The sequence below is a fragment of the Phlebotomus papatasi genome, chromosome 3, assembly GCF_024763615.1.
Source record: "Phlebotomus papatasi isolate M1 chromosome 3, Ppap_2.1, whole genome shotgun sequence".
NCBI classification, from domain to species: domain Eukaryota; kingdom Metazoa; phylum Arthropoda; class Insecta; order Diptera; family Psychodidae; genus Phlebotomus; species Phlebotomus papatasi.
In genome coordinates this window covers 35,594,865-35,619,200 of record NC_077224.1, presented here as the reverse complement: position 1 = coordinate 35,619,200, position 24,336 = coordinate 35,594,865, and the positions used below count along the sequence as shown (strand labels likewise).

The 24,336-nt window shown below is 32.4% G+C and overlaps 1 protein-coding gene across 2 annotated transcripts in view; it reads right to left on the bottom strand.

Annotated features, from left to right (window-relative positions):
• Positions 1–18,366, bottom strand: part of LOC129805458 (embryonic polarity protein dorsal) — a 48,341-nt gene extending 29,975 nt beyond the window's left edge. The window contains exons 1-2 of one of the 2 annotated variants that reach the window (XM_055853374.1): positions 17,097–18,366; positions 10,117–10,561 (exon numbers count right to left, since the gene is read on the bottom strand). In XM_055853374.1, the coding sequence (XP_055709349.1) occupies positions 10,117–10,135 (19 nt within the window). In that variant the 5' untranslated portion in view covers positions 10,136–10,561; positions 17,097–18,366. Of the gene's footprint in view, positions 1–10,116; positions 10,562–16,702; positions 16,940–17,096 lie in introns of those variants that run through there. The other variant, XM_055853375.1, reaches the window with a different exon arrangement.
• Between the last annotated feature and the right edge of the window lie 5,970 nt (positions 18,367–24,336).

Below are 24,336 nucleotides of genomic sequence, written 5' to 3'. Positions count from 1 at the left end.
CTCCGTGAAATCCATGATAATAATTATGAAAATTTGATAAATATATTACATAGAACGGAAAATGTGTTGCTAGTCATATTAAAGAAGTTCCTGTGATTAAACATAATATTGGTTCATCTAAAAATGTAATGCAGTAATTCCGAAATGCATAACGACGTAAAATGCTACCATTTATAACATGCTTATATTTACCATAAACTTTAATCATATTTCTAATACAAACCAGCTCGTTATAATACTATAGCACCTGTGACAATAAAACCTAATACAAGACTATGAAAAATCAATATCTTCAGCTATTTAACATTATGGCTTATGGTGATACTATAATAATAATATTATTATTTGTAATATTTATCACGCTCGTGATACATAACAGAATTGCATTCTATTATTTATCACACACACATCTAACTCAGAAAAATAATCATAAATTAAAATTAAGGAGTGTCAAAGAGTGCAAAATTGCCCCGCGTTTCCCTATTAAAACGAGTGATAAAATTCATGAAAACCATGCAAAACAACACAGTTAAAAGTTCTTCATTGTGAAGTGTTATCGAGTACGAGATAAAGAAACTTAAGAGGATGGACAAAAAAAGTTGAAGAATATTAATGTCATTAACACACTGAGAAGCCATTAACATGTGCTATTAATAAAATGTGTTAAAATGTTTGCTAAAATGCGACTGAGGATAAAATGAAGTATATGATTTACTTAAAAGCTCATTTGGGATATTAATATTGGATCTCACATTATTTTGTGGCATATTGCACGAAATGGTCGTAAAAACTGACTATAAGTTAATTGAGTCTTTACGGAAAAGTCATAATAGATGAAGAGTCCATACCGAGATTATTTTTTTTTTAGAAAATCACCACAATAAGAATTATGAAACGACACAAACAATAATCGAGAGAATTATTTCATTTTCCCAACACAGCAAATATAAAAAAAAATATTTTTGATAAAAGCCTATAAAGCTCAAGAAAAATAATTATCAATTTCATTTGCTGAAAGATAATTTTATCCCGTTTTCTGTACAAATAAACGTTCTACGAGAAAGTTGTATGAAGCACATGTTAAATATATCCTTTGCACTATAAACATAGTTGAAAAACGGGGGCGGAGCATTCCAACTTTGCAGAATGCTCGAATTAATCTAGATCTCTAGATTCCCTAAACTGAAAAAATGCTTTAGATAATTCGTAAGACAAAGCTCATGCTCGCGAGTCTTAATATTTTACAATGATGTTTATTTTTTGTCATCAACGTAATTTATTATTTACCGATTCGTTACGAATCATTCGTATGAGATTCAAATTCGATGCACTTTAAACTTTTAAAGATCAACTGAAAGATATTGTCCTAAAAAGCATACAATTAAATATTGGTTAGGGATGAATCATCAGCTCATAAACTCGTTCATGACTGATCTCGCCCTAATCGGTTGAGAAGTATGCTCTCTAGAATTGAATAATCTTTGTCTTTAAGGAATTATTCATGGATCCTGCACAGTTATATGATTTTAAATTTTCTTAATTGAATTCACAAAAATAATATGATAATCGTAGTAATTTTCCAATTTAAAACAAAATTACTACGATTATCATGTGATGAAAGTAACACGATTATCGTGTCAAAGAGATCATTACTCTCTCTCAATCGGCTCTTTTTTAATCGGGCGAAAAATTTTGTTGACAGTTTTCACGTTTAGGGTAAATGTGCCAAATTTCGACATAGTTGCATGCAAGCGCCAAAGTCTCAAGTTTGAAATGTTATATCTTTAATAGAAATTGATTTTTTTCATTCCTTCTACTTTAGGAGTGTTGCTTAGAACCTTATAGACAGTTTATCATCTTTATTTACTTTAAAATCGTTCTTAATACATTTTAAAATGAATAAAAATGTAGACATAGCTTTGGTGACCTATTTCGGCCACCTTCATTCTCATAGTTTCTTGCCGTTCGGGAATTCTTCCAATGTCTATTTCACGTCATCTCGTTTGTCAAAGCTACATTTTTTGTTATTCTTTTGCATTGTATAATCTCTTCTAGAGTATGTAAAAACTATAAAATCACGGAAATTCGAGAAACAAAAAAGGTGGCCGGAATTGCAAGCTGGCCGGAATTTGGCACACTTACCCTAATTATGTAGCAAATTTGCTCAAATTCGCTGCAGTTTTTTCTTATTTTATCATGATTCTTTATAATTGAGCGCTTTTTGTGGAATTTACAATGACTTTGACGCCCAAATCTATCGATAATTTGGATGACATTTTGCCCCCCCCCCCATATGCCCGATTGAGAGAGAGTCTACTGTAGGTGAAATTTTGGTTGAATTTTACAATGTTTTATCGCTTTATTTAAGAGAAGACAACTGGGAAAACTAACTTGTTTTTTCTGTGTTTTACTAATTTCAGACGATAATAATCATTGTAGATTCAACTTTGATTTAAAAAATAAATTCTTTGCTACGATAATCGTTAGAAAAATTACAATCATAACCGTTTTTTCATTACACCCAAACGCGTATTATATTTTTTTTGTTTGAAGTATAAATAACTTTTGAAATATTTTTGAATATGAAAAAGAACTTCGGATTTTTAATTTTTTTTGAAATTAAAGTATGCATAATCGAACATATTTGTACAAATTAATTTTGTAAAAAGTGATTAGTGGGACGCGGGTTTTTTTTAAATAATAATAATATTAATAATTTATTGATTCATGCCCAAAGTACACACAAGATACATCGAGGACTACACATAATCATTTTCCAATGATTTTTCCAAAGGTTACATGGAGAATGTTATTTTTTCGCATATTTCTATTGGAAGCTGGTTTTTAAAGTAATGTAATATAGACAAAACTATTGTGGATCTTAATTAAATGAAGGCTAGGTCCAGGTTCAGAAATATGCGAAAAAATAGCGTTTTCATTGTAGTTCCAAAGGAAAATTAGCCCCACCTCCCTCTTCTATTATTATTATTTACGACAGAAATTTTATTTCGAATAAAGTTTAGTAGGGACTGATTTGGCCAATAAATGTCTAATTATGAAATTCTTTGTCTTGTGAAATAATAATAAGGAAAACAAATTATTCTTCTTGTTGGAAAAAGCAGCCCAAAGTTATTACAGCACCTAGTTAATATCCAATGAGCTTGATAAAAGTTTCACAGCAGTCAACTTGCCAAAACACTCGAGAATAATTAAAATTTGAAGATAAACTGAATAATAATTAGGTTTTTCAGCTATTTCAGAGCTTAGACGTCAGTAAATAACATCGATTTAATCTTTGTGTGGCTCACGAAACATAAATCTCAATATTTCATAATAAAGCATAATCTCGAAAACTTTACCGAAGATTCATACATTCATTAAATGAATTTTAAGGATTCGTCTCCTGTCCGATAAAAGCATAATTTGTACATTATTTATCTCTGGGTTGATTTGAATGCATTATATTATTCATCTCAATTTCTCGAGTCCGTCAATGGATTGAGTTTGCTTTTGTGCTAGAAACATTCTCAAAAGGCCTTTTGAAACTTCACTCTTTCATACAGTTAAACGTTACTGAATGAGAAATCATCCCTCGATAATTAATCTTGGGTATTCATATAATGATGTTGTATAGTGTCTTTTGTGATGGCCAGCAGTTAAATTAATGAATTATACTGCCTGAAAAGCGAATGTATGTTGGTTATGGGGCTCTAGTGCGGGATGTAAAACTTGCCTCGCGTGCGAAATATTAAATATTGAATTTTCCTAGAATGAAGCCCGTTTCTCCGCGTACAAATTGGCGATATTTTCGCAAACATAGCACATTCTTCATTGGTGTTCTCCAAGTGAATAAATTGCCTCCCTCGTGTGACACCCTCTCGACCCATTTGGCCTCGTGATTAATGCTCCGTTTCTGGGTTTCTTCGTACGCTTTTCCTGATAAATTGCCTCTCGTCTCCAGCACCTGCTGAAATGCATCAGAAAACTGAGGAGAAAAGTCGAGATGCATGGCGCTATTGAAATCTTCCGTGGAAGCGATACGAGTAATTAAATCACAATAAAACACTTCACACTCTGACGTGCGCTCACGCAAACCGTTTTCATATTTTTTGCGAAAATTTTCCACCCATGACGTCACTCTTCTAATTGTACTACCGTTTTCTCCTACTACCACCCACTACACGCACAAAAAAAAACACTTTCAAATGGTACAGATAACGCATTTTTTTTCGAAGATCGTGTTGTGATATTCCGATATCTCTCTTCCATTTTTTCTCGTTTTCTATTTGAATGGGAGACAATTTGCAGTATGGAGGAGGGTATTGAAAAGCGATTGAGATATTAACTAAACAGTTAAACATTTTTCTCTCGCATACTCTTGTATGTTTTGCTTCTGTTTTCTTTTCACATTTCCGCAAAAAATATGAATGTGTAACTAGCGCGGGAAGCTCTCAAAAAAGGCGCTCAACGCGATGGTTTATTGACATGATTAGATTTTGAGTAAATGTTTACCGCATCAAGAAAGGGCACAGGTCATCCAATGTTATCCAAAATTCAAAAGACCAAAAACACCCGTCAAGGATGATCCATCACTTGGGTGGATCCTCAGTTAATTTTAATGTCTCGAAATTTATGTTTTTGACTGCATTCTTGCAAGAAATATATTATCAAAACAAGATTTAATTTTTTGCCAAGCCATCAAGCCTTTCAAGAGTATAGGGTCACTGAATGATCTGACCAATTTGACATGCTTCGTCAATTTTCTGGACAAAGGTATGACGTTGAGTGAGAATGAGATTTTCTGCAAAAATTTGATGTGCTGGAAGAAATAATTTATATTTAATTGAAAAGTGTTTACAAACAACCCCAGACAAAATTACCATGCAAAACAGATTTCACTTTACCCAAATAAATTATTAATCGACCTTCGTTGCCCTGCAATCACTAACATCAATGCATGTCTAGACACTTTTCGGTTAGAAGAGGAATTACGGAAAATTTTTAGGGATTTGATGAGAAGTATTTATATTATTGCTTTTTAGTTGAGATTCTTTACAATCTCAACTTCTGTGGTCCGAGGTGAAATGCGACCTCATCAGATTGAGTTCATAATTTGCATATACACGTTTTGATTTTCATAGATCACGATGAGTATCGTAGACGTAAAAAAAAACGATTTTCGTGGCCGTCTGGCCGCTTGATTCTAAGTAGTAGTGGAGACTGGGGCAAAACTTGTTAAAACGCATATTTAATTCTTTCACAAGCTCTGAGAAAACTTAAACGTTTTATAATGAGGATATTCTTATAGGAAATTTACTGCTCTACAACATTGTACAAGACTATTTACCTCTATCTCGAAAAAAAATGTGATTTTCGAATCATTTTATAAAAGTCGATTTTGTGGAGATTCTCAAAATTGTTGGGGCAAATTTTGTCAGTCTTCAGATAATTTGCGACGTTTTACTCTCGCAAACGTTAAAAATATCAAATAGACATATTTTTATAGGAAATTTATTCCTCTACAACTTTGTCGAAGATAATTTTTGTCTATCTTAACGAGAAATGTGCTTAAATTGAGCTAATCAGTATTGATATTTTCTGTAAGTCAAATATTCCAAAAATAGGGCTCAAAATTTCATTATTTTTTATTTTACATAATTCTTCCGCGAATTCCTTGAAACTTTGCAAGTTTAAGAAAGTTCATGAAGGCTATCTAGTATAATAAAAATTTCAAGCCTCAGTCTCTTTTATTTTAGAAAATAGTGAATATTGAAATTTTCGTTTTGACAAATTTTGCCCCAGTCTCCCCTATACAAACGCTTCTGGAGCAAGAACAAAAAGAGATATCGACGAGCGGTTTTTGGCTAAAGTTAAATATCTAGTGGACGACATCACTATTCCCCCCTGCCGCCTTTTTGAAAAACCTCCAAATTTTGTTTTCTCAATAACTCAGCTCCTACGTAATGGATCGGTGAAAAATTTTAGTATGTTATAGGTGAGCTTAAGAGCTTTCGATTAAAAATAGGTGTGATTATTAAGGAACCACACCTGAAAAACTTAAACCCTCTCGACTCCCCTGACCTGAGCTAGAACTCCAGTTCTTCATGATTTTTCTTCAAGATTTTCATGATTTGGAAAGCTCTTATTAAATGCTACAACTCTTTGAAAACCAAATTTTCATCCGATTTAATTGAAGGTCTGATTAATCGAAAAATCGATTTCCGAAAATTCGATGTCGAATTTTTCTTCAATTTTTTTTAAAATCGTTATTAAAAAGCGGACTCGTATTTTCTAATAACGATTTCTTGAAGTATAATTTTTTTTTTAATTCTTTAGTCTATAAATGCAATCTATTTCACAATAATTAATCTGAAATGGAGATTTCAAATCTTTCACGGTAGTCTTCAATTTTAAGTATGGTTCCAAGAACCTTTAAAATCTTAAAATTGTGAAGATTTTAAAATGATCTTCTAATTTATGAAGAAATAATAGCCTTTGACTGAGAATCACAATTCTTTACTTTTGACAAAAAATTGCTGACTTAAATCTTTAAGCTGGCTTTATATCAGATTGAGAGGTTTGCTATCAAAAATCAATTTGGTATGATTAGAAAAAATTATACTTAATATGATATATAAGTAAATAAAACTCAAATCATAATATTTAATGTTAAAAAATAGAGAAATATTTATTTTTCAAAATTTCCTATCAGAGAGAGCGTGCTGACTAGTTTTCTGTTTCATTCACTCTCATTCCAATCTCAAAAACATATTTACAAAACAAAATTTATTGTGCGTTGGACATAAAAGGAAAAAAACCGAATAAACATTAAAAATTAAATTTGCTTAGTAAAATATTAAATTTTGATCAAACCTAAATATTTACAAAAATGTGTTTTATTCATATGAGATAGTTGTATGTAAAATGAAAATTTCTTTATTTCCTCTATACCAAAAAGTTTAGGATTTAATTTTTTTTTAAGTTAAGATAGTGTATACTGCTTAGATTTTATATATTACTGATCAAAATTATTTCGACTGCTCATTTGTGCAGTACCAATATAAAATTAAGTACTTAAATTCAATTTTGGTATCTAAGGCATAATTTAAAAATACTTTATGGACAAATTTTGCGTTATGTACTGATCAAGCTTGAACAGTTTTATTGATCACTCACTTTCCGAAGTTATTTTTTTGGTGACCAAATTGCAAATCTATTAACTGAAAGAGTTTAATCCTTTTTAGAAACACTTTTTTTGGATGGGACACCGGATGGTTTTATAAACTTTGTATGTTTTAGAATTTTTAACAGAGTATTTTATTAACCAAACTTATAATTTCCTAATAAAAATAGAAGAAGTCTTGTTTGGAAATGTTGTGGCTTATTTTGGATACAGAAGAGCTTTTTTGCCTCAAGCACAAGCACAGGTGTTCTTTAGATTCTTTAGATTGAACCGAACCTATTCTAAAACGTTCGATAGTACTTCGTAGTGAAATGTAGAACAGTATAATGTCTTAAATTTAGATCAGTGAAGTATACAAGACGGGTAAGAACATTAGCTTTTATTCGCTTGGTATTCAATCACAAGAATTTTTATGTTTGTGTACAGAGGCAACAACTAGAACAAGTGATACCTCTGCCAAATATTTTACTTTTGAATTTTATATAATTTTCCAAAGTTACAAATAGCTCCTAAAAAACATTATAAATACCGCATAATTTTTTTCTTAGAAAGATGATTTTCATTATTTTGAAAATTCTCTGGAAAATTGCAAAATGAGGAAGAGTATGAAAATTAAGCCCCCACTTGGTGAAAAAAGCATCCTTGAGCACAAAGCACGAGACAGAGACACGCAAAGAGATGGATAAAACAGAAAATTGCCGACTGCTGATGAATCACAATGATAATTTCAGCTAAATGAGATATATTCTTGGGGAAATCAAGAGTGGACAAGCGCCTCAGATCATTTCTCGCACCTCCAACTTGCTCAACCAGAGAGGTGAATCACACCTGAATTGTCCAAGATTGTCGCTATGTAGCACAGAAGCATGGAAAAAACATCTGACGGCGAAATGATCCAAAGTTTTATGTATATGTAAATCTCTGTATTTCCCATCAAATTTCTATCAGTGGCGTCATCAATGCAAAAACTCGTCTCTCTAGTCACACTTTACGTGTGATTTCTTGCTTCTGGCCAAACCATGCTTTCGTATTTGGGTCTTTCAATGGGGAATACCCCGATCTTCGGTCATTTTTCACTGATTCTGTGACTGAGATATGCTAATTTTTTCTCCACGCATAATTTTCTCCATACTAAAATAAGAAATAGTTGACGAGCAAAAAAAAAGAAAAACGATTTCTTGCCATTTAATGATATCGCGCACGAGGCATAAAAAATTCCATGGTGAACTCCCAAAAAATTAGATGTCCACAATATTTCTTGTTTAGAGAAGTCTGTTTTGAAAAAAAAATGAAACAAAGGGGTTTTTAAATCATCAATTTTTATCCTTATTTCAAAATAAGGATTTTTTTCCAACCAAAAAAAATCTTATAAAGACTAAAATTTTATTTAAATTTAATTATTTTTTTTAAATTTAATTGATTTAAATTGAAATTTGGTTGTGAGAATATTTTATATGTGTATTGAAAAACAGTGTTTAATGATTTGTAGTAATAAAAAATTCAAGTTTATACTTATAGCAGCATCAATTGTGCTTATGATTGATTGTAATGTGTTAGTTTATGATTTAGTGAATAATATGATTATAAATAAAATAATTTTACCAAAAAAAAGACATAATGTTTACGTAATCTTTTTTAATTGATTCGACAAACTAGTTTTGAATTCACGAGAAAGTGCATAAAATCAATTTCTTTTGCAATAACAAAAATCTTTTAGTTTAATCAATGTGATTATTACTAAATTAATATTCTTTTGATTATACGACTTATTCTCAATAATCTGCAAAAAATGGTAAATAAATGAACAGCTACGTATACTTCAGTCGAAATAGTTTTCCTTTTTAAGTTTAAATATATTTCTCTATTTAGTTCTGGATATCATTCTATAGGGGAAACTGGAGCACCACCGCACGGGGTAGCACCGAACACTGATTTTTTTGCAATGGACAAGTATCCCACTATGAAATCATACAGGTCTAGTCCTCGGAAATTTCATACCTAATAAAAAAGCGCAGTGTTCTGTGCTATCCCGTTTTTGGTCGTGCCCCAGTTTCCCCTACATAAATAACTGACATAATTTAAATATTACTCTAATAGTGAATTAAATTTAAATTATTTCAAAACAGTTTGCAGTTAAAAACATAAACATTTTTAATGATTCTATTGCTTTTGGGTGTGGTAGTATTCGAAACACTCTTGTCAACTTTCGGATAAATTAATTTTATCCACATCACATAGAGACATTTAATGATTAATAAAGTGTGAAGACACCTTATTTAATAAGTTGTACACCTGCTACGTCGGATGTTATTGTGCTAAAAATTCTTTCAATTTACTCAAACAAAGGATTGTCAAAAATTTTCCATTTCAATACCAAGAATCGACCATATATCTTTTTTAATATATGTAGGCAACATTGGCATAATTATCATGTTTTTTTTATGTATAAAACATATAATTTTTCAAACACCTTTTCAATACAAAATTGCACGTTAGCATCGTGTAAAAGCTATTTTCATGCGTTAGAAAACATTTAATAATAATAATAAATTAAGTATGAAGGTGGTACAGGGAGGGGTATATGTAAAAATTAATGAAATAAAAGCTTCACGTATAATTCTAGGAATTGTTCATGGGTGAGAAAAAGACAGAGAGAGAGAACCACATGCAGAAACCAATAAAAGATACTTTTGCAATTTATCTGATGTGTCTTACAACTTCAATAAACACAATTTATGCAAATTGTCAACTTTTACATTTTCTGAAGAATATAAGGTTGAGAAATAATAGTTGAGACAGAAAAGGGGATTTTTCAAGCAAGATTCTATGGAGTCTAGACATAAAATGTGCGTTTTGTTTTAGGGGATGTACAAATAGAGTTTTTTTTTAATTTCTCTATTTCTACTGGAAAGTTATAATCTTGGTCACAGTACCTATTTCATCTTGATCCATCTCTGTGAATTGTGGTGAAGCAGATGATGTCGAAAATTCAGGTGATTTTTGCGACAGTGATAGAGCAGCTTCCAACAAATAAGACCCAACAAACTTTATATTCCCCAAACAAAAGCTCCAACAAAATTGGACAACTTCTTTTTGTAACTACGTCTTAGTTCTCTTTTGTCAAGTATCACGATAAACTTTTTCTTACAGCAACATCACAAAATTAACACTTATTTTGTTTTGCTTCATCACCCTCTAAATTTGATGGTAAATTAGAGGTGATAGCGAATAGGTATAGAGTCTAAACATTTGGGAACACACATTGAAATGGCACTTTTGACTAACAATTCCTCGGCCCACATTTAAAATCCAATTATCCAACATTGAAGGAGCACCACCACCAAATGATTATCTTGCCGATCTCTCGAAGATCAGTGGCTGGAAGAATTTTTTTAGATAAATTTTTATAACATTGCTGACTTCATAGGCAACAATTCAACACGTAACTAACAAGGCACAGATAAAATAAAAAAAGCCACACACAGAAACGAAACTATCAAGAACGAAACACAAAAAAAACACAAAGCCAAGAGCACAGCAGTGCAAAAAAATAATAACAAATAAATATATGTAATTAAAAGGCATAAATATTGCCCAGCTCTTTTCGATTTTTGTATGATTGGAGATAATATATGATATTCCGAATATAGGGGAAGGTGGAACAGTACGGGGAAAGGCAGTTTCATCTTCGCGAGTTGCGAGTTTTTTTTATATCTCTTCGTAATGGCGGCTACATACTAAGAAGCAATTTTCGTTAAAAAATATTTTTTTTTTAAATTGACTTTAAAAAATGATCTACAGTGACAGGGGACACTAAAAAAAAAGAAATTATAAAAATGCTCCTAGTGTGTAGAGACCTTAAGGGATGGGTACTGACTAAACTGTTTGTGTTTTAAAATCAGTAAATTTCTAGAAATTAGAGTCTGAAGTTTGAAATTTATTTTAAAAAAACTGTATGAAAACGAAATTTTAAAGAATTTATTATTTTCTTTAATTTTAAGAACCATTGTAATTTTGTTGATGGAATTTTAAATTTTGATAAATTAAATTTTGGATCGGAACTGTCAAAGCATTGTAAAGAATTTCAGAAGTCATGTTTATTGATCTTTCATTAAAATGTAACATAATTGCAATATTTTTCTAGTTAGATCATGATAATAATCACGTATTTACCTCAAGATGAAGTCTTATGATTTTGAAAATATTTGTTTTAAGTTCTGGAAGTTGGGCTTTACAGTTATTTTATTTAGTTCCACAATTGTTTTGTAGAACAAAATTCCATTAGGGGATAGTGGGACACCTTTGAATTGGGGCAGCTTTTAAATTGGGCTTTTTTCTCCTATTTTCAAATGGAATTGAGGCTTATCATGACGTAATTTAGCTTCGCAATTGGTTTGTTGAGCTAAATTATATCATAATAAGGCCCATTTTCATTTAAAAATAGGAGAAAAAAAGTTCAATTTCAAAGCTGCTCCAATTCAAAGGTACCCCACTTCTCCCTACGTTGAAGCCAAGTTTTCTTTAGTAATATACGAAAAAATCATATATTAATGTAGCCCCACAGATTAAAGTTATAAAAAACATATGAAAAATGAACTTATAAAAAATCGTAAAAATTATGTAGGGGAAAATGGTCTGCCTTTGAATGCGGCAGCTTTTGAATGTTTCAATTTTTCTCTTATTTTTCAAAGCAAAAATTCTATTTTGTGAACTATAGTTAATACTATTAACTATTTTCTATTAAGTTCAATTAACAAAATGGAATTTTAGCTTTGGGAAATAAGAGAAACATTGAAGCATTCAAAGGCTCCTGCATTCAAAGGCAGGCCACTTTCCCCTAATAATAAATTTCTTAAAAGATTATTTAAGATCTATACATTCATTTAGTATAATATCTTGAGAATTCTAGACTTTAAAATGTTATTATTGAATTTTTACTAGGAAAGAAAACATAAGTTTTAAAAAGAGATTTAGGGGAACTGCTTGTAATTTGGGACAGTTTGTAATTTTAGACACTTTTTAGTGTAAAGTTTGAAACTACAAATAAATTGATTAAAATTATGGATTTTTTTCAATATTTGATGAGTAATGTATTCTATTTAAATATTATATATTTCTTTTTAAGATTTTAACATTACAATCGTTGAAGTTTGAATATTATTTGATTTAAAATTGCTTTAAAACGTAAATTTTACTTCCATTTTTCATATTCCTCTAAAACAATCAAAGTTCAATTTGAATTTTATACCTAAAACTGCCCCACCTCCCATACGCAAAAGTTAATAAAAATACTACAGCAACACGGCAAAGTAGCGTTGGTGAAGAGAAAAAATTACAGCAAGGTTATTTATTCAAGTTTTGTCCGAATAAGCAACGCGAATAAGTTCATCAATGTGTTAACAGGTAAAAATTGCGATTTTAACTTTATCTGCTTCACTATTTAACTTCTTTATAATTTTTTCTCACTCTGTCTCTCTGTCTTTATACCTTCGAGAACATACACGTTTCTTTTTGTTTACTTGAATGAAACGAAATATTGCAAAAGACTTCCAAGAAATTCCACTTGCTGAAGAAAGGTAAAGAGCTTTCTGGCTCTTTTGAATTTATGATTGCCTATCGTTTCCTTTTTTTTGAAAATCTTTCTAACGTATAAGTAAATTGTTTTTACAATGTATAGAAAATACGGCACGTGTTTCGATATAAAATATTCATGACTTCTACTGGCTCTAATTTGCCAAGGTTGAATTTTTGTCATATGCATTCGAGGGGTAAATAACTTTTGAAAATCAAATGCACTAACCACTTCACAAATCACTGCAACTTTACTGATTCTAACTAGTGTACTTAACTCTTCATCGGAATCTCACAGAGTGATTAAAATGGATTTAAAGTAGAAGTGTTGTCTATGTAAATGTACTGGTTTGAAATACGAGTTTTTCCTCTTATGTCGAGATAAAAACATCAAAACGCGCAATATAATTCTCACAGACCACAGACTTAAGCTTATGCGGTTAACGAGAGTGTGCTCCACAAAATTCTATCGATAGAATATTAAATTAATCATTTTTTTTCTAATGATTCGTCTACATCAAATTTAAATCATCAAAAGTGAGGGATAAATGTTCCATTTAAGTGTTCTTTCGTTGTGATTTATTTTCATTAGGCAAAATACCTGGATAGATGTTTACATAGTGAAATCTATTGGATTTCTATTAGATAAATATCTTAAGAATAATAAAGTGAACAATTTGAACAAAAACCTTGTGATAAAATTGTGAATATGTTATTGTTTGTGAACAAATTTCAGCAAAAGTAGAAAATCTTATGAAATTTTTCGTAAATACAACGGAAAACTTTTATAAATTTCTCCACAAGTTTGTTCACTGAATTTTCTGCAATTGTATTTGTAACAGGCGTACCTGCGGAATTCAATAATAAAAGTATTTGAAATGTGATCTTTTTGAGAGCACGCACATGAATTTTCAAAGAGGAAAACTTACTGTTGCCTCTGTTCACACAATTTTGAAACCGTTTGCATGTCTTATTTTATTACAATTGTAGCGAATCAAACGGAAGAAATGGAATATTGTGAATATTATGATGCGCGCATATCGTCGGTTGCATCGACTGTTGTCGTATCTGCATTTGTTTTGTATCAGCATTTAGCTTAAACGACGATACATACGTCACCTTCTGCATCATATGCTAGCACAAAAAGAAATGCAAATACGACAACGATATCTTTGTGAATTTCAAATGGAAAATATTGCACATTTTGCTCTATCAAACTGAATATTTTGCTCTATCCGTCTTAATCGGAAGCATTATAAATTTAAATCAATTTTGCATAAATTTGCAAAACGTTTATAGCAATAATAATTAAATCGATAAACCTGTTTCGACAAGTAATAAATAAAGAAGAAAAGTTTGAAACATTAAAAAAATACCGCTTGTTCTTTAAATCCATGTTTGAAATTATTAATAAATAAGTATTTAAATTGTGATAAGAGAGATTGATTTTTGATATCTTGTCTAAAGAATTAATAACACGTAAATAAATGTGACAAATAAATAAATGAGCAGTAAAAAAATAATTTTGATCTGTAGCAAATTAAAATTGGCCAGTAGAGCCTTCGACACAGCTTTTATACCAGGAAAGTTTCAAGAAAACAAAATTGAAATGAATTGGAATTAAATTAAAATTAAAGTTCATATTTCTCAATTGTTTTGTGTATACTTCTTTCATATTTTTCGTATCCAAAATTGGATAGAACTAAATTAAATTTGTTGTGATGTTCAAAAGAAGAAGATAAAGAAGAAGAAGAAGAGCACAAAAACTGAGATAGACACACGAAAAACGTTTAAGAAACATAAGGATGTGAATTTTGATTTCATTACACTTTCCAGATCTAAAAGGTGTATACCAGCGCCATAAAAAAATGAAATTGATCAGTAAAATGTTAAACTTTTGGATGATTTAAACATTTAAATTTTTTGATTAAGAAAATTTCATCAAATCTAAATTCTCATCCTTTTCCTTTTTAAATGTCTATCCTACACACTTTCGAACTCTTCTTCTTCTTTCAAATATCACACTAAATTTAATTTAGTTCAATCTAATTTTGAGTGGGAATAAATGAGATGGACAAATAATGTAATCCTTTTTAGAAAAAAAGGAATGCCAATTTTGATTGTATGAAATTCACCTGATCTAAAAGGTGTGCCGGAGCCATAATAAATCTCCATAAAGTGGGTCTAATTTATACAATTATGGTTCTAGCTCATTTTTTTTACATCAGAAAAATTTTAGAAATCAAAATTCGTATCCCTTTCTTTCTCAAATATTTTGAATATGTCTATCTCACTTTGTTGTACTCTTAATTGTATTGAACATCCCAATAAATTAAATTTAGTTCAATTCAACATATTTTATCGCGATAGAGAAATATAGGTATTGCAAAATGTTTGAGAAAGAAAGGGATGTGAATTTTGATTCGATAAAATTTCCTGATCTAAATGATTTACCGGAGGCATTAGCATCTAATGCGATTGCACATCAAATGAAAACTCCCTTATCTTCCCTTTGCTAAGAGTTACATGAAAATTTTGCATCTTTTTGAGTTCTAAATTGAGTATTCATCAAATTTGATATTTTTGGAAATTTGGATATTCGGGAAATTGGGGCACCATCGAGCACGGGGTAGCATCGAACAATGCGATTTTTAAATTAGACATTAGACTTCAGAGAACGAAATCTGTATGAATTAATAGATACTACAGGGATTCTTGTCCTCTGAAAAATGTTTATCATAGTCCAAGTGCTATCCCATGTCCCATATCCCAACCCTGGTGCTCCAGCTTCCCCTAATTATTAAATTCCTTAAAATATTTTATTTGGATATGAGCTTTGAAAATTTTGATCTCTAGCCAATCAAAGAACGGGAAGGAACTAAAATATTTTGTGTGAATAAATATTTCACAGCATGTGGATAGGACAATTTAAGCCACAGTCTCTCCCTTATAAAGGAACCACAAGATTGGTGAGCTGAGGTTTGTGGTATTGATGTTGAGCAAATATGTGAAATTTTGGAAATGACATTCCGCAATTCCAGGTAATTTCCAACCAAATGCACTTGAATCTCAGCCATCTCAGCACAGCAGGTATGCAAATACCCTGAGAATACCTTCTGCAGAATATTGCTAGAGCCAAATGTGTTTTGGAATGCATAAAAATTAAAGTTCACTGCCATCGATGGGTGTTAATTACTTTTTTTTTTGGCGCCACTCTTGAGAAATGTTTTTAGAAAGTGTTTTAACCCGAGTTTATTGCTCTCTGCGAAAGTAAGAGAATTGGAAGTTTTTGTTTGACCATCTCTGTCAGAGAAATTTTTGCTAAAGAATTGGCCAGTGTGAGTTCTGCAAAAATATTGCAAAGCCACAAGTAAGAGGTACAAGGGGTATATTGGCCTCGAAAGTGAAATGGTCGAGAGAGCACAGGTGACTTGCGAAATATTGAGTGAAAAGTTTTCATCATCCCGGGACTGATGGGTGATTTGAGGTGGGTAGGGAGAATGCACTGAGGTGTCCTCGGATGTGTTATTCACCCCTCGACAAAAAAAACCACCTATTCTGGGCGATACTGTTTGAAAATTGATCCTATTCATGGGACTCTGAATATTAAATGTTGACACGGTTGAGGGTGGAGAAAATGAAGAAAATAAGTTGAACAAGCATGTGGTATATAAATAGAAAATATCCTTAGAAGCCTGTCTATTGGACAATGTGGTATATAGTGATGGAGGTCTTCTCGAGAGGTCAGAGAGTGAGAAAAAAATTGATTTAACTTTGTTGCCCATAAGCTTTTCTTCCTAACTTAATTTTGTATATATATAATTTTGTATTACACTTTTCCCGCTTTTTTTTGTTGGTGCTTTTTGGAATAAAAATTCCTGAGAATTCACTTTTGATAGACACTTTTGAGTTGGTCGTGTAGAGCGAAAAAAAAAACAAATCACTTACAGGGTGAGGTAATAAAGTCACAAAAATTTCTACCACACGAGTTGACTTTTCTATGAATAATTTTTCACACTATGAATTAACACTTTGATGGAGTGCATTGAAAAATTTCTGAATATACAGGAAAATAAACTTATTGGAAGAATGAATGTAGAGAATAAAAAAAAACTCCAGAAGGAGAAAACTTGTTGAGAAATCGAGACTGAAAATTGACTCGTCACCGATCGTCACATCGCAACTGACTAAACTACAAGCATACGTCGATATTATAAACATATTTAATTTTAAAAACTTTTATAACCAACACACATGGAGGCGCGCATGCAGTGACCAAGTGGAAAGTATTAAATTGTGTGCGAGATATTGCCATTTAAAACAATCACAGACTTAAACTCACCTCCCTATGCTCCAAACTTATTCAGCGATATTCTCGTTCAACTGGATTTTATGCGGCTTTCCGTGGCACGCACACAGCCCAATTGGCTCCCACCGCCTGTAGGTGTTCCAAAAAGTTGATATTGGTGGAGCTAAATCCACGATTTTTTTATGCGTTCGTATATGTTTCTGATGCCGAATCAGAGATGAACTTGCTCCACTGGAGTATTGAGCGTAATATTCTGACCAGGCACTGTAGCACCTCACACAACTGCACAAAATTTTTGCTATTTACTCAGGGCAGTCTCTCCATTAAGTCAGCCTGCCAATTACATAGCTCATTAGGCTATAAGTATGTTGTTTTTTCTGTGCCTTAGCGATTGAGACACTCTGCTAGGGATGTCGGCGTTTTTTTTTTTTTATAGCACCGGCTATACTCCCCCTAATCAAACCCCCTGAACTTGAAACAGTCACGGTAGGATGGCAAGGCAATTACTGGGACACTAATCAGAACCTCACAGAAGCCACACTGTGTCGTCACCGAAAAGTCGTGGATGGCTTTCTCTTATCAAAACACCACAAATTCACTATGAGAAATGTATTGGTGGAATTTGTCTATTGATAGTCAACACGATGGAGAGAAAAAAAATGTGAGCAATAGAGAATTGTTAACTCTATATACAGTCAAGGTTGATATTTTTTTCTTTCGTTAGCTCGTTCACAGTAAGAAAATACACCTCGGCTGCTGATATGTTAGAGACGGAGATGAAATACAATGACGTATTTGATGTTGCAAAATTCCCAACCGGAATCTCACTTAAAACTTCCAAAAAATAGCAAAAAAAAAAAAAACAAATACAACACAATTCTTCCTACAACACTCAACTTCAACAGGTCTTCTGACCATTGGCACAATTTCCAGCAAAGATTTCCAGTTCTTTGACTGGGGAATTTCTTATAAATTCAATCTTGAGGACGAAAAAAAAACCGTGGAGATTCTCTAACGGAAAGACGTTTCTTTTTCAAAAATCAAAATGACACACTCCACCACGAAAAAACAGGAGATTTACACAAAAGACGTCCATACACTTTGACTATCCACGAGCTTTCTGCGATACTCTACTCGTGCTGATGGCTCAGAAACTTCCCAACTTCCCTCTCTGACTCTCTGGAAATCCACTCTCTCACACACACAACATTGCCAAGAGTCACATGTTATCTAACAGAAAAGCAAGAAATACACTTGCGCCAAAATCAAACACACACTTTACTAACAAAAAAAAAAAGATCGAATTGATTGAATCATCGAGAGAGGGGCCAAAAGAAATGCCTCTCACAGAGAGAAGAAGCTCCAAAAAACCATTAAAAGATTTGCCTGGTACCAGGCGACTCCATCCTCAATATATATCACACTGCACCCGATCACCAGGCGTCCCCACTGCCCAAAGCTCCCATTTTCCCTTTTCCTCTTTCACTATCTCTCACGCTTCGACGAAATTACACTAAACATGTGTAAGTGAGAGAGGAAAATGAGAATAAGAAAAGAGAAAACTGAGAGAGAGAGAGAATCAGTGAAAAGTGTGAATAAATTCGTAAAATGATTCATTCAGGGCGATGCCTTCTCCCAACCACCCAAAATTAGAATTTAACGACAATTTTCCCTGTGACAAAATTTAGTAAAATTTACACAATTCTCAGGAAAACTGTAAAAGATGTTCTAGAAGTCAAAGAACATCATCCTCAATAGATTCTTCAGAATTATGTTCTTGCTGAACACTTGGCGACCTCTCGAAAGTTTATCAAGAAATTCAATAAGACATGTTAATTGCATTTCAGCACCTGTCAGTAAATATTCATGGAATTCAATTTAAAACTTCATCTTGCTTATTTAATAAAATGATTCAACGTCAGTACTTCACTCATCCGACTCACACTCTTTTGGTGGATAACAGTGGGTAACGCAATTTGATAAAATGCAAGAGAAACGTAAACATACATTTTAATTTTTAATTTCAAAGTAAACAAAAACCTGCAGGCTTGTTAAAGAGTATGGAAATTAAAAAAAAAAGTGTAAATTCACAAAGTGTGATTTAAAGTTTATTAGCATTATTTTTAATTAAATATGAAAGAATGCAAAAGGCCTTTTTGTTTTTTTTTAGTTTTTGCAGGAATAACTTCATGCTCAACGCACAATAACTTTTGTTTAGTAAACATGTTTTTGACATTTCAATGAGAGTGAATGAGATCTAGATCTAGTCATCTCGCTCATACTCATGGAAAATTTTGAAAACATGTTTAAAAACAAAAGTTATTGTGCGCTTGGCATAACTCTTTTTGGAGACGAAGCTCCATGAAATATTAAAGAGTCGGTTGATTTTCACTAAAATTTAAAAACCACACTCACCTAACTTCACATCACTCATCCAATTTCAACATTCAGACAACTTCACACCGTGAAAAATCCTGTTCTCAACTCATCCGCCATCAATCAACACGCATTTTCATTCACTCACAAGAAATCACACATTATCTTGGCCATCAGGCAATTTACAATTCATTTTTAATTACAATTTTGTTAACCTAGTGTTAATTTATAAGTGAAATAAAATATTTGAACGGAGGAACCTGAAAATCGGCCTTTTTCGCCGAATATTAATCCCTATAAATTTATCACAGGTTTGCATACACATTCAATAATCAGAGCATATCATAGATTCACTTACCACATCCCTAAATATCACAGATTTGTCCCAGGACTTCCTTTTGGTTATCACACATACTTATCGCAGAAACATATCATTCATTATCACAGGTAACATTCTTTACCACTTTTTATTTTCTATTTTATGTAGTTTTAAAATTATTAATTTATTTATTTTGATGTACCGGAATATTTTAGTTGTTGTTATACATTATTCTGCTTACAAATTTTCATTAGTTAATAAAGTTTCATGAAAAAAATTTCATAAAAGCTCTTTAATCTCATTGCACCGAGCAGGGCACGAAATCACAACTGTGTCAGTCGAGTCGAGTCAAAGATGTTACCGCCCAAGAGCTGGACGCTTTTACTAAAATTACGCTACAATACTCAATATTAAAAAAAAATACGAAACATAAATAGAGTACTGTAGTACATTTTGGAACGTGGTGCATTTCAGAACCTATTGTGGGTATATTTCAGAATACACATCATAAATATATCACTTAAAATCATATAAATTTTTCTTTTGTTTTTATTTTTATCTTTTTTATGACTTATTTAGTTCTTTGCAAATTACATTAACATAAAACTTTTGAAATTGACAGTGTGAAATTTCACGTTTCACAAAATCTTCAGTGAGGTCAATTTTGCCGATATCATCAGAAAAGTGCTGCATTTTTTCACGCTTTACGCCCAACGCACAATAACTTTTGTTTTGTAAACATGTTTTGGAAACTGCATATTTTTTCTTTTTTAGCGAGCTTTTAAAGCGAGAAAATGAGCGAGATGACTAGATCTAGATCTCTTTCACTCTCATTGAAATGTCAAAAAAAAATTTTGTGGGTTAGGCATTAAGCTATTCTATCAGTGAAATTCAAACATAATTTTGATAAAAGAGTGACGATTATGCAAAAGAAATTCATGCGAAGGACCCCTAATCGATGATCCGAAGCCCTCAAGGTATGACAGTTTGAGATAAATATTTACTGTCTAATTTTAATGGCTCAATATTCTCGAGGATCAACCTGAGTATATTTAGACCTTTGGATTGTTCCAATCGCTGGCATACGATAAACAAAGATCAAGTTTCGGATAGCTGTGTGTACGAATACGTCTTGTTCCGAAATATCCAAATTTCTGTGTTCCGAAATACCCACAGTCAGTGTACTGAAATGTACCATTTTCACTTTTTTATATTTTTCGCTATTTTATATAAAAATGATGCTCTTTGTAATTAATTTTTGTTAGGAATCTCATTCTGGATAAAATAAATAATCTAAATATTAATTTTACCAAAAAAAAATAATATGGGCAGTCAATAATGTATTTAAAAGCTGAAAATACTAAAACATGGTTTGAAATGTATTACACATGCCTAATACTTATGCTAAAATATTCTAAAATGTGCTTTTCTTAAGCAATCTTATTTCGAAATGGTTTTTAAATTTATGAGTCAATTTCGATATTAAACCGGTATGTACCCAAGAAGCACGCAACAGGATAATACACAAAGTGTTCTTACTCATGAGTTCGAGCACTCCGCAAAGCTGAGCCACTTTGACAGCTCGTTTTCAAGAAATGTGTTACTTAATATTAACTGTTAATTTATATTGCCATAAGTCAGATTCATTAAAGGACTATGGAAACAAGATGAAGTATTTGAAGCCAGAATGTGTAAAAAATCTGAAAGCCTTCCCCTACATTGGTAAAAATAAAAGGATCAAATTGATCCAAATTTAATCCTTTTGCAAAGGATGGATCATATTTCGAACTCTGTATGCACATTTGTTATAACAGTTAACAGTTATTTGTTATTTGATCCATTCTTTGCAAAAGGATCAATTTGATCCTTTTATTTTCACCAGTGTATTTATTTAGGATATTTGACTAAGTTACAATGAGGCCATTTACTTCGCAGCATTATTGGATTGAGATTGAAATGTCCCAAAATCGGATCCTGGGACAGTTTAGTTTTAATCTAAGCTAGCAACCTAAACGGTTTCATTGATGCCATTTACACTGCCGAATTAAATTGAGACCGAATTCTTCCAAAATCCGATTTTGAGACAGTTCAATCTCAATCTAATGCGGTGGTGTAAACAACCTCAATGGGATAATTTGGATTCTGACCCAAATTGGAATTTTAAGATTCCCTTACTGATTCAGATGGTGCAAGATAGAGTACATAATTCCTAAATTCAAGACTTTTGTCCATCTGGAATAGTGAGGAAATCACAATAATTTCAATTTTCGTTTATACAAATTTATTGATCGAATGTTTTAAACAAATAATTTTGAAGCCTTGTTAATTGCATATATGACTGTATTTTAAAGTAAGCTTTTATAGCTAATTTGTCTGTTTACTGACTGTTTATCATGGCATAATATTGACTAAAACGCTTGCTAAAACGTAACAAAATCATTCTTGAGCTAACCGCAAGCTCAAGCGTAATATTCTCTGAAAGTTTATCTAATTTCTCTAATTTTGACTCATTCTCGCGGTTTTGAGGCTAACCTGGTATGGGATCAATTTGAGTGGTTGACGAACAGTCAGTCTGTCGCCTATAAATTTACCAAAGGTACTGCTTGGCGCCATGCGCTATGTCAGGGCGGGTGAGTCAGGTATCAGCTACCCTCTTCAGCAATGTGACACTCAAAGGGGTTAATGAGGATCGTTAGGCTGTATTTGAGAATGAAGAAAAACAACATTAAATACCAAAAGAGCTGACCATGCAGAGGCAAAATGAGGGAAAATTCTCACGCACTTTTTTATTCTATAAGTCTGCCATTCATTACAATTTTGCTCCACCTTCACCATGATTCATTCTTGCAACAAGAAGCTAGAGGGGTGCTTTTAGATTGCTGTGGTGTGTATAATATATGTATAACTTTGGGTCAAGTGTAACGAATACTAATGGGAGGCAATAAATTCTGAAATATGTGCCGGCATGATGTCATCTTGGGGCGGAAGCTTTCAAAGCTCTTTTTTTTCTGCAGAGAATGTTTCATGGATCGTTTGAATGGGATTTCTTGTGTTTGATATTCAGCAATCGAGCATGTTATCTGGAGAGACAGGCAATATATACCAAAAGAGTATTCGATAGGAATCGCGCAATAAATTTCTGCCTGTACAAATTCACAAAATCAAATTCTATGATCTCAATTTCCCAGCATATTTAATTCACTACTTTGAGGAAGCTTTACACAACATATAGTTTCATGGCGATGGCAAATGACTCAGACCAATTGAGTGAGCTTTTTACCAGGAAAAACAAATCACCCCATCGAGAAGAACATTCTCTAAGTATCGCACCACCAAGAGTGGCATGATTCCTCTTCAAACACCCTCACCACAGGATTTTCTCTCGTTCCGGCACGAATCTTATTGGTGAAGCCACTTCCATCAACATGAATACCAATGAACGTGTGGCAAAGAAGGGTACCATAGAGGGGTTGCTTCTTCTGGAATTTTTTCTTCCCCCAAAAACAATTCTCTATACCCGGAAATTCATGGAGTGATTTCTGCAAAATAGAGATTTCCACATTTTCCTCTGAAAAATTCATTTGCCGTGTAACATCATCTGGGGAATGAAATGGATTAAGTAGAAATGCTTTTCGGAATTTGTGAATTGAATTAAGATTTCATGGAATTTACTAAAATCAATAAAATCATTCATAGAAACCGAAATATTTTATGTGCTTTTTGCCCCCTTACGAGAGCTTTTTGGGATGAAATGAGAGGGGAGAAAGCAACATCAGGCAGTTCTTGGAATTTTCTCCATGACTCACTCACTAATTGAAGGGTTGTGATAGAAAGAAGAGGCCTCTTTAAGAGGTGAAATACAGAAAATATGCCCCAAATATTTATTCCTCCGACCCCTCGAAAGAAAAGGCTTTTCCAGGTCAAATATTGATGACAGGTGATGTTCAGTGATGTGTGAACACGACGTGAATTGTAGTAGAGAAATGTCCTGGAAAATCAAACAATTTCGTGTGAAGGATCGATGATTTCGGGGAAATCAACTTCAACATTGGTTGCATCCATTTTCCCACGAGAGACAATTTTCCCAAGAGCATACCAGTAGACAAATTCCGAGAAACCAAAATGATAACTCTCGAAGCTTTTTCGGTACAATAAATTTTCCCGAGAATTCAATTGGAGCAGGCTTTAGTGTCATTTTTCATTGTAGATGTAGATTGTTTTTCCCCAGAATCTTGCGTGACTTTCTCACAAATTGCCCCGCAGGTGGAAAAAGCACTTTCGAAGTGGATGGAATGTGACTTCAATATTTTGTGTGAAAATTAATCAAATTGCCAACAATAAAGGTAGGAATTTCAAAAGTGCTTTTCTCCGAAACACTTGCTTGTACAATCGATTAAACTAATGGCAAGTTCAATGTTTAACCTTGACCTCAAAAAAGCCACACCACAAGACTCTCAAAAGCTTCCGGAAGAGGGTGAGTCGTTTAAGCTTTGTTAGTTTACTTGAACTTAACACCTCGTTTTTGAAAGTTGATGGATTATTGTGTTTAACAAAGTTCTTATGAATAATTCTGCCGAT